This window comes from Bubalus kerabau, chromosome 4 (assembly GCF_029407905.1).
Source record: "Bubalus kerabau isolate K-KA32 ecotype Philippines breed swamp buffalo chromosome 4, PCC_UOA_SB_1v2, whole genome shotgun sequence".
NCBI classification, from domain to species: Eukaryota; Metazoa; Chordata; class Mammalia; order Artiodactyla; family Bovidae; genus Bubalus; species Bubalus kerabau.
In genome coordinates, this window is record NC_073627.1 from 19,539,863 (window position 1) to 19,553,059 (window position 13,197).

At 53.1% G+C, this 13,197-nt stretch overlaps 1 protein-coding gene across 1 annotated transcript; it reads left to right on the top strand.

The window, feature by feature from the left end:
• Positions 1–266: 266 nt before the first annotated feature.
• Positions 267–7,395, top strand: C1QL1 (complement C1q like 1). The gene is made up of 2 exons (XM_055579874.1): positions 267–863; positions 6,753–7,395. The coding sequence occupies exons 1-2, from the start codon at positions 267–269 to the stop codon at positions 6,930–6,932; spliced, it is 777 nt and encodes a 258-aa protein (XP_055435849.1). The 3' UTR covers positions 6,933–7,395.
• Positions 7,396–13,197: the final 5,802 nt, after the last annotated feature.

The window sequence follows — 13,197 nt, forward strand, 5'->3', positions numbered from 1 at the left end:
CCGCTGCGCTCAGTTCGGCCGCGCAGCGGGAGGGAGGCGCGAGGCAGGAGCCGGCGGCTGGGCTCGGCAGCGCATCCAGCGCAGCGCGGCGCCCCGGGCCCGGCTCCATGCCCGCAGTCCAGCCGGACCACCCTTGAGCGCGGGCACCTCGCCCGCGCCCCCTGCCCGCCGGCACCATTGCCCCGACGGCGCGGCCGGGCGGCCCGGCGCTCCCCAGGCTCCGCGCCGGCCGGAAGACGCTGCTGGCGGCCGCCGCGGGCGTGGTGATGCTGCTGGTGCTGGTGGTGCTCATCCCCGTGCTGGTGAGCTCGGGAGGCCCGGATGGCCACTATGAGATGCTGGGCACCTGCCGCATGGTGTGTGACCCCTACCCCGCGAGGGGCCCCGGCGCCGGCGCGCGGCCCGACGGCGGCGACGCCCTGAGCGAGCAGAGCGGCGCGCCCCCGCCCTCCACGCTGGTGCAGGGCCCCCAGGGGAAGCCGGGACGCACAGGCAAGCCGGGCCCCCCTGGGCCCCCCGGGGACCCAGGTCCTCCGGGTCCTGTAGGGCCACCCGGGGAGAAGGGTGAGCCGGGCAAGACCGGCCCTCCCGGGCTGCCAGGCGCGGGGGGCAGCGGCGCCATCAGCACGGCCACCTACACCACGGTGCCGCGCGTGGCCTTCTACGCCGGCCTCAAGAATCCTCACGAGGGTTACGAGGTGCTCAAGTTCGACGACGTGGTCACCAACCTCGGCAACAACTACGACGCGACCAGTGGCAAGTTTACGTGCAATATTCCCGGCACCTACTTTTTCACCTACCACGTCCTCATGCGCGGCGGCGACGGCACCAGTATGTGGGCGGACCTCTGCAAGAACGGCCAGGTGGGCCCGCCGGGGGCATGGGGCTGGCCTGGGGGCAGGGCACCCAGGGAGCCCGGGGCCCACGGGTACGGACGGGCGCAGATGGAGACCCGGAGCGGCTTAGACATTACAGGCGGGGATGATCCAGGCTAGCGGGCACCCCTGATTCCTCGGCTTCCGGGCGCCGGCTCCAAGGCAAGTGCTGCTGGGCACCTGCGGCACGGAAATGCGGGAAATACATCCAACTAATAATCAGAGCGCAGGCCGCGCGGACTGGCCCTTGGGGGCTTGGCCCGTGGGAAACAGCATCTCAGAGCTAGGATTCTGGTTGATACCAGCTAGTGGTGAGGGGCCGAATCAGGATGGGCTCTGGGGAAAGGCAGCGTCTGCGCCCGTGGGCGCTTGGGCGCACCGCTAGGCGCGCAAGCAGAGAAGGCGAGCTGTAGGAGATGTTTTGCGCACAAAGGCAAAGGGAGCCAAGCGCACAAAGCCTTAGCTACAATACATCCCCCGCCCTTAGGAAGGGACCATTGGGCAGATCTGCCACCCTCTGCAAAACCCGGGACTGCGCGGCCCCTTCCCACTGTGTCAGAGCCAAGCGCCCAAAAAGATGGCCAGAAGGGAAAAGTTTTTCCTTCTGAGGCAGGACAAAGAGGTGGAAACTCCCCCTCCTCTTTGCCTTCCAGCTGCAATTCCTGATTTCTGCGGTGTTAGGGCATCCTCTTCCTTCCCTATCCCCATCGGAGAGACCAGAGCGGAAGGCACCAAGCTCACGAGGTCTTTGGTACCTGGGACCAGCGATGTCTGGTGTTCTCCTTGGAACTGCTGCCCCAGGACCAATCTTGACCTAACCCTGCCCCAGGGTGGCAGTTTTACCGAGCTCCCTTCACTTTGGTTCCCCCTCCCTTCCCAGTGCTCCCAGAGCACAGGTGACCTGGGGCCCCTGCAGTAGTCAAGCAGAGCATCCTTGTGGAAGCAGGTGCCTGTGTGGATCAGAACTAAAGCTTTAGTGGGAGTTGGGAGGAAATCTCCTATGACTGAGACCCAAGGTCCTGCTGGAACCCTCCCACTGCACCACTACCTGAGGTGGACCCCATTTAGGGGTGGGGAAAGGACAGGCCTGAGAGTCAGCTAAAAGCCTGCCAGGTGCTTGTAAGTCTGCCCCTCTCCTCCCTCCCTTGCCTGCTCTCCCTCTTGTTTCTGCCTCTCCCCTTCCTCTTCCTCCCCTCTCCCCATCTCTTGTGCTTGCCTCTCTCCTGTGTCTACCAGTCTGATCTGTCTCTCCCTTGGTTTCTGGTCCCCCACCCGTGTGTTTAATCCCTCTCTTTATTCCTTGGGTGTCTCTCTCCCACTTGTGTCTGTCAGGCTTTCTGTGTCTCTCCTCTTTGTCCTTCATTCTTGACCAAATGGGAGGCCCCAGTATCTAGTGAGGACTCTCTCTGCAGACAGCCCCACAATTCCCCTTATTAATCACCAATAAGGGATTCAACAATGTCACCTTCATCAGTGGAATTTCTTCCTTTCCCAAAGAAAGTTTGGGCTGGCACCAGGTTGAGGTTTCAGGGGGCTGGGACCACAGCTTGCCTGGATAGGGAGGTGGTCACCAGGCCACCAGTGGGCCCTATTGTGCTACTCAAGAGGGTGCCGCAGGGCCCCAGAGGTGATACAAGAGGAGGCCCCAAAGATGGTGGGTGCTTGGGGCAGGCATACTTTCTTCAGTCACTGGGAGGTGAAACTGACTCAAAAGGCTCTTCCTACCCCTTTAGTAGGGGCAGGGCACTGGCAGAGCCTGACAAGGAGGTGGCACCACAGGCTGGTAGAAGAAAGGAGGTGACTTTAACCAGGGGTTTCAGAGATCCAATATTTTAACAATTACTCAGACCATTTCCTGCCCCCCTCCCACACACACACACATGCAAGAAAAACAGTGGGGTGACAGGCCCTGGACCTCCCCCACACTCTGTGACTTCTTCCAGATTGTCCAAGAGACTCATTTCCTCTCACTAGTTATTCCATATGAGAATAACTCATATGAGAATAACTCTCCATATGAGAGTTCTGAGCTCTGAGTAGGAGCCAGGTTTGGGGTTCCAGGGATTCAGTCTGCTTGCCCTCCAGGACCGCATGGTCTGTGCAGGGGAGACACAATAACACACCCCAGCCATTTGTGAGGGAGAGGAGACCCGGACCCCACTGACACTCCTGTCCTCAGATGTGTTGGCTGGAGGGAGTGATTCAGTGGGCCCTAGCTCAGACCAACCTGGTCTGGGGAGAGGATGATGAACCTCTGTCCCCTAGGGGACAAGACACAGCTAGGGAGAAAATGAAAGGTCAAGTGTAGGGAAAGGCTGGCTCAGAGGTGGAACAGGACATTCAAGCCAGAATGTCCAGAGAGCAAAAATGACAGGGCTGGGCAACGGGTGGGAACAGGAGGCAGGAGCCAGCTCCTCCCACGCCTTCAAGACCAGGGGCAGCCCTGGGCTCTGTGCTTTTCCTTCCTGGCTTCCTGCCTGCAGAGAGACTTCCAGAATTTCCTCTAGAAAGCAGAGCCGCATCTGGGTCCTGGTCCTTCCCTGGGCAAGATGGGGAAAGCGGGGAGTCAGCACCTTCCTGCCTGGTGCTGGGTCCCTTTCCCTAGGGGCAGCTCTGAGTCACCGCTGCACGGCCAGATGGCAGTAAGGCCGGGTCATTATGGCACAGGGACCTGAGGAGCCTGGGGAAGGGACTCTAGGCTGGAGCCAGTGCCCTGAGTGAGATGAGCTCCCTGTGGTTCCTTCTAAGATCCACAGTTCAGATGGTCCCCAGAGGATGTGAAACTGATACATCGGGCTAGGGAAGCAGGGGCTGTGGGGGGACGGTCAGGGCCTGTGGGAAGGGGAGTATTACAAATGGGCAGGGACTTGGACACCAGAGTCTGAGTGAGGGGGGAGGTGGTGGGGTGTGTAAATTGGGGACTGTGGTACACGGAGACTTGACTGGGGATCAGCCTCTCTGATGAGGGGATATGGCCTCCCTGCCCACCCCCCTTATCTTGCCGCTGTCCTCTCTGGCCTCTAATGCCTTTCACAGGGCAGAGCACAGTGCCTGGCACAGTAGGAACTCAGGCATTGTGTGAAAGCACACAGGGGCCAGGCTGGCTGCCCGTGGGAGCCACACCTACATACCTGAGACCCCAGCTTTGCTCTGGGGGCAGAGGTACATTTCCTGGGTTCTTGGCCCCTACCCCACCCCCACTCCAGACCTCTAATCAGACCAATGCCTCAGTTTCACTTATTGGCAGCCCTTGAGGAGGTGCTTCTCTTGTACCCCCACATGACAAGTCCAAGACTTGCGTTCCCGCTTCTACGACAAAATGAAATCCCCAGACTTCCCCTCAACCCCCGGGAGGGACTGGATGCCTCTACTATTTCCAGTCTTGGGCAGAGAATTAGGACCCCTGGGTTCCATTGCTGGCTCCCCCACCATCTACGGATGGAAGAGCATTAATTCTCCCTGCCTCCATGGATAATTAGGATAATCACAGCAACAATCATGGTGATGAATAAATAATAAACATAAGCATAACAGTACTGATGCCTGTCACATCACCAGGAGATTCCTGATGACAGATGACTGTATTCTAATGGATCTGGCTATTAAGCAGCACACTGTTTTAATGAGTTAAGGCTAAATTAATCTGGGTAATAAAAATAATTATTATTAGAAGTAATTTATTAGCAAAGATAATGAAATGCATGTGTAATAATAAATACCACCAGGATTAGGGCCCAGGGAACAATACAGAAGTTGGCTGCTTGTTTTCAGCTCTTTCCTGGTAGCTCAAAGCCCCATCTAGATTAAAAAATTTTTTTCCTTTGCCATCAAAAGGCTTTTACAATGGTGGCAGTGGGAGAGGCAGGATCTCATCCATTTTCTAAACAGAGAAACAGAGCTCCTTAGACGGCGTCCCTCCCTCATTTGATTTCCCCTCACCTTTAGCTGGACCAGGAGTTTTCCCAACTAAGTGCCCCCAAACAATTCCCTCCCAGGTTGGAGGAGAAAAGCTTGAGGGGTGAGAAGGGGCTGAAAGGATCTGGGCTTTCAATGGCAGACTGCACACAAATATGTCAGTCGGGTCCTTCCGGTGCAACGTTGTTGCTGAGTCAGCAGCTTTGGCACAGCCGACCTACAGTGCTGCCTCCCGCTCAGGAAGGGGCATGGGTCCCTCTCCTGATCTGGCTTGGTCCAGCCCTGACTGTCAGCCTTTGGGGGTGCTGCCTTCAGGGAAGGGGCAGGATGGAGAGGGGCTGTTGAGGAACCTGGCTGAGAGGACCCCATTCAGTGCAGACTCTCTGCCCATCCTCCACTCAGAATATCCAGGAGAGGCCCCAGATCAGAGGGCTCAGGACTTCCGTTGGCCTCAGCAGTTGGAAAGGAATGCCTGGAGAGAATGTGTCCATCACCCCACATCCTCAATATCTTATGATTATAGCTCCCCTCCCCCACCAATGATGTGTCAGGCTTCAGATCCAAAGGCTGGCGCTCCCCTGTCCCTCCTGATGCTCCTGCCTGTCCCTCCCCTCTTCCATCAAAACAAGGACCAGCAAGGATATCAGAGTAGACTGAGGATCACAGAGGGATGTAAGGTTTCAGAAGGGATGATTCCTTTCTTCCCATCCACTTCCTTTCTACCACCTTCTACAGCCATAGGGGTGATGCCACCAGAGGAGCCAGAAGTCCTCTTGGGATGGGGTAATAGTCACAGCTGTAGCTACAACTCCTTGAGGTGGGATGCAGGCCCAGCCTGAGCCTTGGGAGGGGAAATGCTTCCCAGGCCTTTCATCTCACTGCTCTTGTGTGAAAGACTCCAGAATGGGCTTCAGACAGGGAGTTGACACAGAATGGACCTCAGACAAGGAATCCACACAGAAGGTCTCAGTACTAGGGTTGTTGCTTACTAGCAGCCTGGTATTGATCCAGGCCTAGACCTGTAAGGCCAAGGGGCACTCTCCTGTTCAGCCACTGACATAAGAATGGGTGGATGTGGCTGAAATGTAGGCATCATTATTGCAATAAAGCAGAGGGGGTGGTGGCAGGGCAGGGGGATTTGCTTGGCTGTCTAGTAGTCAAGAATTCATACTCCCATTGCAGGGGGCATGGATTCGATCCCGGGTTGGGGAACTAAGATTTCATGCCACACGGACCAAAAAAAAATTATATATATATATATATAATTTTAAAAAGGAAAGAGAAAAGAATGATGAGAGGGGATGGCCTTCCATCCCTTGGGGGTCCAGAGAATTCCTCTCTGCAAGCAAGAGTTCCAGGCCGGGGAGTCCTGGAGACACTGCTGAGGTCCTCAATGGGCCAGACAGTGAGTGGGGCTTCCCTAGTGGCTCAGACGGTAAATAATCTGCCTGAAATGCAAGAGACCCAGGTTCGATCCCTGGGTTGGGAAGATGCCCTGGAGAAGGGAATGGCTACCCACTCCAGAATTCTTGCCTAGAGAAATCCCTGGACAGAAGAGCCTGGCAGGCTACAGTCTGTGGGGTCACAAAGAGGCAGACACGACTGAGTGGCTAACACTTCAGCGGGCCAGACAGTGAGACCTAGGGGAGTTAAGGAAGCCGATTACACTGAATTACAGTGACAATTCAGACCCAGATTACACCTGCCCTAGAAATCCAAGGCTCCTCTCTAACCCCCTCCCCAAACACACAGTTAGGATTGCAAAAGGGCAGTGCTGGGATGATGGGAGGAAAGCAGGCTGACAGCCCTGATGGTGCTGCAGGTGAGGCTCTGGGACCCTTCAGATTCTCTCCCTGCCTTGCCTCTGACAATCCCCCTCCCTCCCGGACCCCACTTCTCTCCCTTCTCCTCCCCTACCCTCTCACACATACCCTTACTCTCCTAACGGCCCAACCCCCACAGGTGCGGGCCAGCGCCATCGCCCAGGACGCAGACCAGAACTACGACTACGCTAGCAATAGCGTGATCCTGCACCTGGATGCGGGGGACGAGGTTTTCATCAAACTGGATGGGGGCAAAGCGCACGGAGGCAACAGCAACAAGTACAGCACCTTCTCCGGCTTCATCATCTACTCTGATTAAGCTCCTCCATCCCCTATTCCCCCTGGGCTCCCCCTCCGGGTGGGGTAAAGGATGACCCATCCTCGCCTACCCCCTCGCAGCCCTCCCGGCTATGACGCCCCTGGCCCGTCCTCACCACCTTCCGGGCCGCAGCTAGCCCTCCCGCCGGCTCACCGCAGAGCCGGGTCCAGCGTGCTCTGTCCTCGTTCCCCGGGAGGCGGTGTTGACCGTCCCCGCCCCGGCCCGCGCTGTATATTTGTACAGTAAGATTGTTTATTGCCCACCCTACCCACCAGCCCGCCCCAGCAGGGGTGGGGGAGAGGCCTCAGCGGGTTCCTCCCCGTGCTCGGATGCGCTGCCCACCTGCTCTGGGGTAGCGCCGCCTGGGGGAGGGGTTGGTTGGGGGCTGGATGGCTTCCTAGCTACAGCCCTTGGCCGGCTGCTGCCCGTCTGACCAAAGCTATAATAAAACACTTCCACCCCGCTGGCTTTCTGACTGTGCCCTGGAGAGGAGTTGCAGGAGGGGACAGTGAACCCTGCACTGCTCCAGATGGGGAATGAGTCTACTGGAAGTTTCTCGTGGATCTGGGAAAAGCCAGAGTCAGAGGTGCTCCAGGAAGAGGTGGGCCAAGGGGCCCAAAGCACATCATGGCCCAAGAGGGTCCGGGCAACTGGAATAAGAGGCATAGAAGATAGCCTAGTTACATCATCATTTACCAGGGTGGAAAAGCTCCATCTCTTTGACCTTGAAAGTCGCATCAGCACTGCACAGGCACAGCCAGGTTTAAATTGGGAGACCTGGGTTCTGGCCCCAGTGCCACCCTGTAGGATGCTGGCTAAGTCACTCTCTTCTGACTCAGTTCTGGGTTAGTGATAGCAATGAAAGGAACAAGCTTTGTATTAAATGCTGGTTGACCTTGACCCAAGCACTTCACCCCTGGGCCTCAGTTTTCTCATTATAATGAGACGTATCTCACTTGACTGAGGGTTAAAGAGGTATCATGCATGTGCTCAATAAACACAGCTTTTATAATTTATACATCACTTTAAAATTTGCCAAAGGCTTCCTAGTGGCTCAGATGGTAAAGAATCTGCCTGCAATGCGGGAGACTCGGGTTCAATCCCTGAGTCAGGAAGATCCCCTGGAGAATTCCATGGACTGGCAGGCTACAGCCCATGGGGTGGCAGAGTCCAACACAGTCCGTCCAACACACACTTTCACATACCTGAAGTGAAAGTGAGTGACACTTTCTTCTCATTCAAGTCTTGTCATCCAAGTCTTCCAAGAGCACTGGGAGGTGGGATGAGTAGATTTTATTCTTCAAAAGAGGTTAAATAGCTTTTTAAATAAGACACAATCACTACGTTCTTGATTGCACTTGAATTCAAGAAGCCGTTGCTCGCTGGAGACAACGCACCAAATCTCTTTGCCTTGTTACTGCCTCCCTCATCCCCTATAACTGGGGCCATGATGGTTGCACACAGGGCATTCCTAAATTATAATAGCTAATACTTAGAGAACATCCACTTTGTGTCTGACACCATATAAGAACTTTATAAATATTATCTCATGGAAATGTGTATGGGGTGGGAGTGGATTGGCAAGGAATACTCCCAGGCCCTTTAACATGGATGCTGTTTTATCCGTTTCAGATGAGGAAACTGAGGCTCAGAGGATAAATACTTTGTCAGAGTCACAGAGCTAGGAAGGAGCAAACATCAGTATTTGAACCAAAGACCATCCTCTTACCCAGCACACTGTATATCATGAAGATTTGGGGTTTCCAAAGCAGAACCAAGGAAGAGGAGCTTGGATGCAGCCCAGCGCTTCCACTCCAGCGCTGTCCTGTGGAGGCTTGATAGAACTTACAAGCATCTGCCCTGGGCAGCAGCCATGGGGTGAGCCTCTTGGAGAATCCCAAGGCTCTACACTGAGGGAGAGTTCCCATCTGGCCTCCCCCTCCCACCCCCCGCTGGCTCAGCTGGAGAGACAGGAAGGAGGGGTGGCCTCCCTCCCAGTCAGGCCCCATGTATGGACCCTTGTCATGGCTGGCAGACTTGAATGACTTTCTTTATCCTCTCTCCTCTCCCCTACTTCCCCCTACTGCCAGCTGTGGCCATTTAATAAAATTAGCTTAATACTTGTTCCTTCCCTGTGGGGTCTGGAGATTGAAATCTGCGGGTCCCCACAAACCCAATAAAACCCCTGGCAGGTCTGTCTGGAACGAGAGTTTCCTTGGGAAGCCTGATTAGATTAGCCAGCAACCCCCTCTTCCGCACCACCCCCCACCCCCCACCAGTGCCACCCACAGCCTCTTATGATTCTTTAATGGCTGCTCTGGCCCAAAATTATCCAGTCACTGCACCTGGGAGGCTCCCCAGCCCTCTCCCAGAGACCACAGGTACTGGCCTAGGACTCTGCTACAGTGAAAAGCATATTAATCATTTCTGAAGGGAGTGCCTGGCTGGCTGGCTTTTCTTTCTGGTAACTGGCCGATCCTCACGTCACTTTGAGAGATGGGACTAAGATCGCCACATTGCAGATGAGGAAAGCATGGTCTGAAGAAAATCCGTGACTTGTCCATGGTCACACTGCAAGTTTGTGACGCAACTGGGACAGGACTAAAGCCAAGAACTTTTTTTTTTTTCTGTGCAGGGCACCAGGAGTGTCTGGCAGTGCCAGCTGTTTGGGGAGCATCTCCCCCATCAGACAGGGGCTCCCCAAGGGCAAAGTCTATTTTTGTACTCCTCAGACTTGGCCAACCTGAGGACAATGACTTCGTCTCTACCCTCAGAATGTGAAACTTGAAGGTGAGACTGTGCCTCCTCCATCAGACCTGGGGTGGGGGTCCTCAAAGATAGTGTTTTGGGTGAGTTAAGGGCGAGGTGTGTATCCCCAGGGACTGGGGATGGGGGTGCAGTTTCCCAGTTGCAGAGTATGGCTGCCCTGTCAGTGGCTCCAAGGGTAGATGCTGTGCTTTTTCTATCTAACTGGGGCTTTCTGAGACCAGCCCCTGGGACTGGGGGTTCCCTGAAAGCAGGCATGTGTCTCCCCTCTTCCTCAGTCAGGGGTATTTCTGGCACAGAAACATTCCATGAGGCAGGGCTGGCAGGTGGGAAAGAGGTTGGACAGGCAGAATGGCGGTTCCACTCTAGAGGAAGGAAAGAAGACGCCTTCCCAGGCTGCCTCCCCTTTAAAAAGATGTGTGATTAATTAATGAATAATCTCCCTGCCAAGGGAGTGTGAGGGTGGCAGTGCCCCCGGAGCTCATCCACATGAGAAATGGCAGGCCATCCTGTGCCCAGACGGCTGTCATACCTCGGAGTCCGTGCCACCCTGGTTTCTGGGGTCATGGGGAGCAGAAGAGGCAGCAGGAGCCCACTGCTGGGGGCTACCCTAATTGGATGACTTTGCAGGAAGGCCAGGCAGGTGTGCTCAGCTCTCCACTTCAGCTTGCTACAAACACATCTGCCAGGGTGAGGTCTAGGGGTTAATTGCCTCCCGCCTCACTCCTGGTAACCGATATTTCATTTACTGCTTGGAGGGGAAGCTGCCCAGAGAATCAATCGTGGACAAGCGTCCAGGAGACAGGGGAGCCTCGGAGGCATGGGAGCTGTTTCCCAGAGGATCTCAGCACCAGAAGAGGAGGCAGGAGGCAAGGACCAATTGCTCAAGGCTACTCTGGGGCTCAACCACATTCTGCTGACCCTGACAACAGCTCCAGGACTCCCATGAGCTGGGAGAAAACCCCAGGGGTCCAGAGGCTGTGCCACTTCAGCTAAATGTGTTGTTTCCTCTGCTGTGGTCCTTTCTTCATGTACTTATCCAGGTGCCCCCATAAGCGGTAGCAGGTTAGATGCTGTTAATAAGGTTATTTTCACAAGCGGTGAAGGTATATTTGAAAAGCGGAACTGGAGGTGTGAGCTCCTCGCTCCCTTCCAGGTAACAAACCTTAAAATCCTACAAATGAAGTGATAATAAAGTGGAAGTGAAAAGTCTACACATGTTTGGGACTGGGAGGGCGTGAAAGGGTTACTGAGAGGTGGCAGCTGGAGGGCTGAGGGAAAAGGGACCAGAGGGCTTGCCACCCCTGTGCTTTTCATATGCTCCCTATTTGCCCCATCTGCCAAAACTGAGAATCAAAGCCACAGAATGGGTAACTCCCATTACACAGCTGGAAAAACTGAGACCCAGAGAGAAACTCCAGGTTGCTCAGGCTGGTTAAGGGCAGAGCTAGAACCTAAGACAGCAGGACTCAACAGACATGCAGAAACTGGAGTTAGAAAAACTGGACTCAAGTCCTGGCTATGTTTGTGTTTCAGGAAAAGATACTCACTTTTCTGAGCCTCAGTTTCTCCATCTGAAAAATGGGCCTAATAAAAATATCACTCCTTGCAGTAGAAGAACAGAGTTTCAAACACTGGATGACTGGGGAAGTCCCATGAGAAACTATTTGTATGTTATAAAGCAAAATTCTTTTCTCTTGACCTCTGTGATCCATTTGTCAAACAAGCTCACTCCCCCTTCAGACCTGAGCTTCATGTCACTTCCTTCTGACATCCTCAGATGTTTCCATTATAGCCCATCTCTCAGGTCATTGTAAGTCCTTGTTTAATAGGGTGATTTCTCCATAGACTACGTGCTCTGTGAGTGTAGGAGGTGGGTGTTTATCAACTTCCCTATCTTCTTAGCCCACTTGTCTCATATTAATAAATACTTGTTGAATGAATGATTATAAGAACCCCCATTACCACTTAATTGAATGTCTGCAAGTTACTTTACCTATACTATTTCTAATCCCTGTAACAAGCTAAATATTATATTCTTTTTTTGAAAATAACTACAGAAACTGAGGCTCTAATCCCTGTAACAAGCTAAATATTATATTCTTTTTTTGAAAATAACTACAGAAACTGAGGCTCTGAGAGGCTAACTGACTTGCCCCAAAAGATCAAGCAAGTAAGTGTCCCCTTTCCACTGCCCATAGGAGGCCCAACCTTGGCTCCTTGCCTCACTATGACTCACCTCATCATCTCCAGCTAATTGTCAGGGGCAGAATAGGACCAGGAAAGACTTGGCTACAGGGCATAAAAGGCTCCTATTCCACTGGTGGTTCCTGGGGACCCCAAGCCTTCAACCATACTCCAAACCTCTGTTAAAATCATATCCCTGTGAAGAGGGAGGATATCCTTAAGTTGGAAGTCATTCCTTCTTTTTTTAGGCTGTACTGTGTAGCTTCTGGCATTTTAGTTCCCCAACCAGGGATGGAACCTAGATCCATGGCAGTGAAAGCCCTAGTCTTATCCACTGGACTGCCAGGGAATTCCCTGAAAGTCTACCATCTAGATCCCAAAAGAAAGGCAAAGAAAGGCAATGCCAAAGAATGCTTAAACTACTGCACAATTGCATTCATCTCACACGCTGATAAAGCAATGCTCAAAATTCTCCAAGCCAGGCTTCAACAATATGTTAACTGTGAACTTCCAGATGTTCAAGCTGGTTTTAGAAAAGGCAGAGGAACCAGAGATCAAATTGCCAACATCTGCTGGATCATTGAAAAAGCAAGAGAGTTCCAGAAAAACATCTATTTCTGCTTTATTGACTATGCCAAAGCCTTTGACTATGTGGATCACAACAAACTGGAAAATCCTGAAAGAGATGGGAATACCAGACCACCTGACCTGCCTTCTGAGAAATCTATGCAGGTCAGGAAGGAATAGTTAGAACTGGACATGGGACAACAGACTGGTTCCAAATAGGTAAAGGAATACGTCAAGAGTATATATTGTCACCCTGCTTATTTAACTTATATGCAGAGTACATCATGAGAAACGCTGGGCTGGAAGAAGCACAAGCTGGAGTCAAGATTGCCAGGAGAAATATCAATAACTTCAGATATGCAGATGACACCACCTTTATGGCAGAAAGAGAAGAAGAACTAAAGAGCCTCTTGATGAAAGTGAAAGAGGAGAGTGAAAAAGTTGGCTTAAAGCTCAACATTCAGAAAGCTAAGATCATGGCATCTGGTCCCATCACTTCATGGGAAATAGATGGAGAAACAGTGAAAACAGTGACAGACTTTATTTTGAGGGGCTCCAAAATCACTGCAGATGATAACTGCAGCCATGAAATTAGAAGACGCTTACTCTTTGGAAGAAAAGTTATGACCAACCTAGATAGCATATTCAAAAGCAGAGACATTACTTTGCCAACAAAGGTCCATCTAGTCAAGGCTATGGTTTTCCCAGTAGTCATGTATGGATGTGAGAGTTGGACTATAAAGAA

Coding starts and splice junctions, on each gene's coding strand:
- C1QL1 (XM_055579874.1), top strand. CDS start 267: ATGCTGCTGGTGCTGGTGGTGCTCATCCCCGTGCTGGTGAGCTCGGGA. Junction 864..6,752: donor ACCTCTGCAAGAACGGCCAG/GTGGGCCCGCCG, acceptor CAACCCCCACAG/GTGCGGGCCAGCGCCATCGC.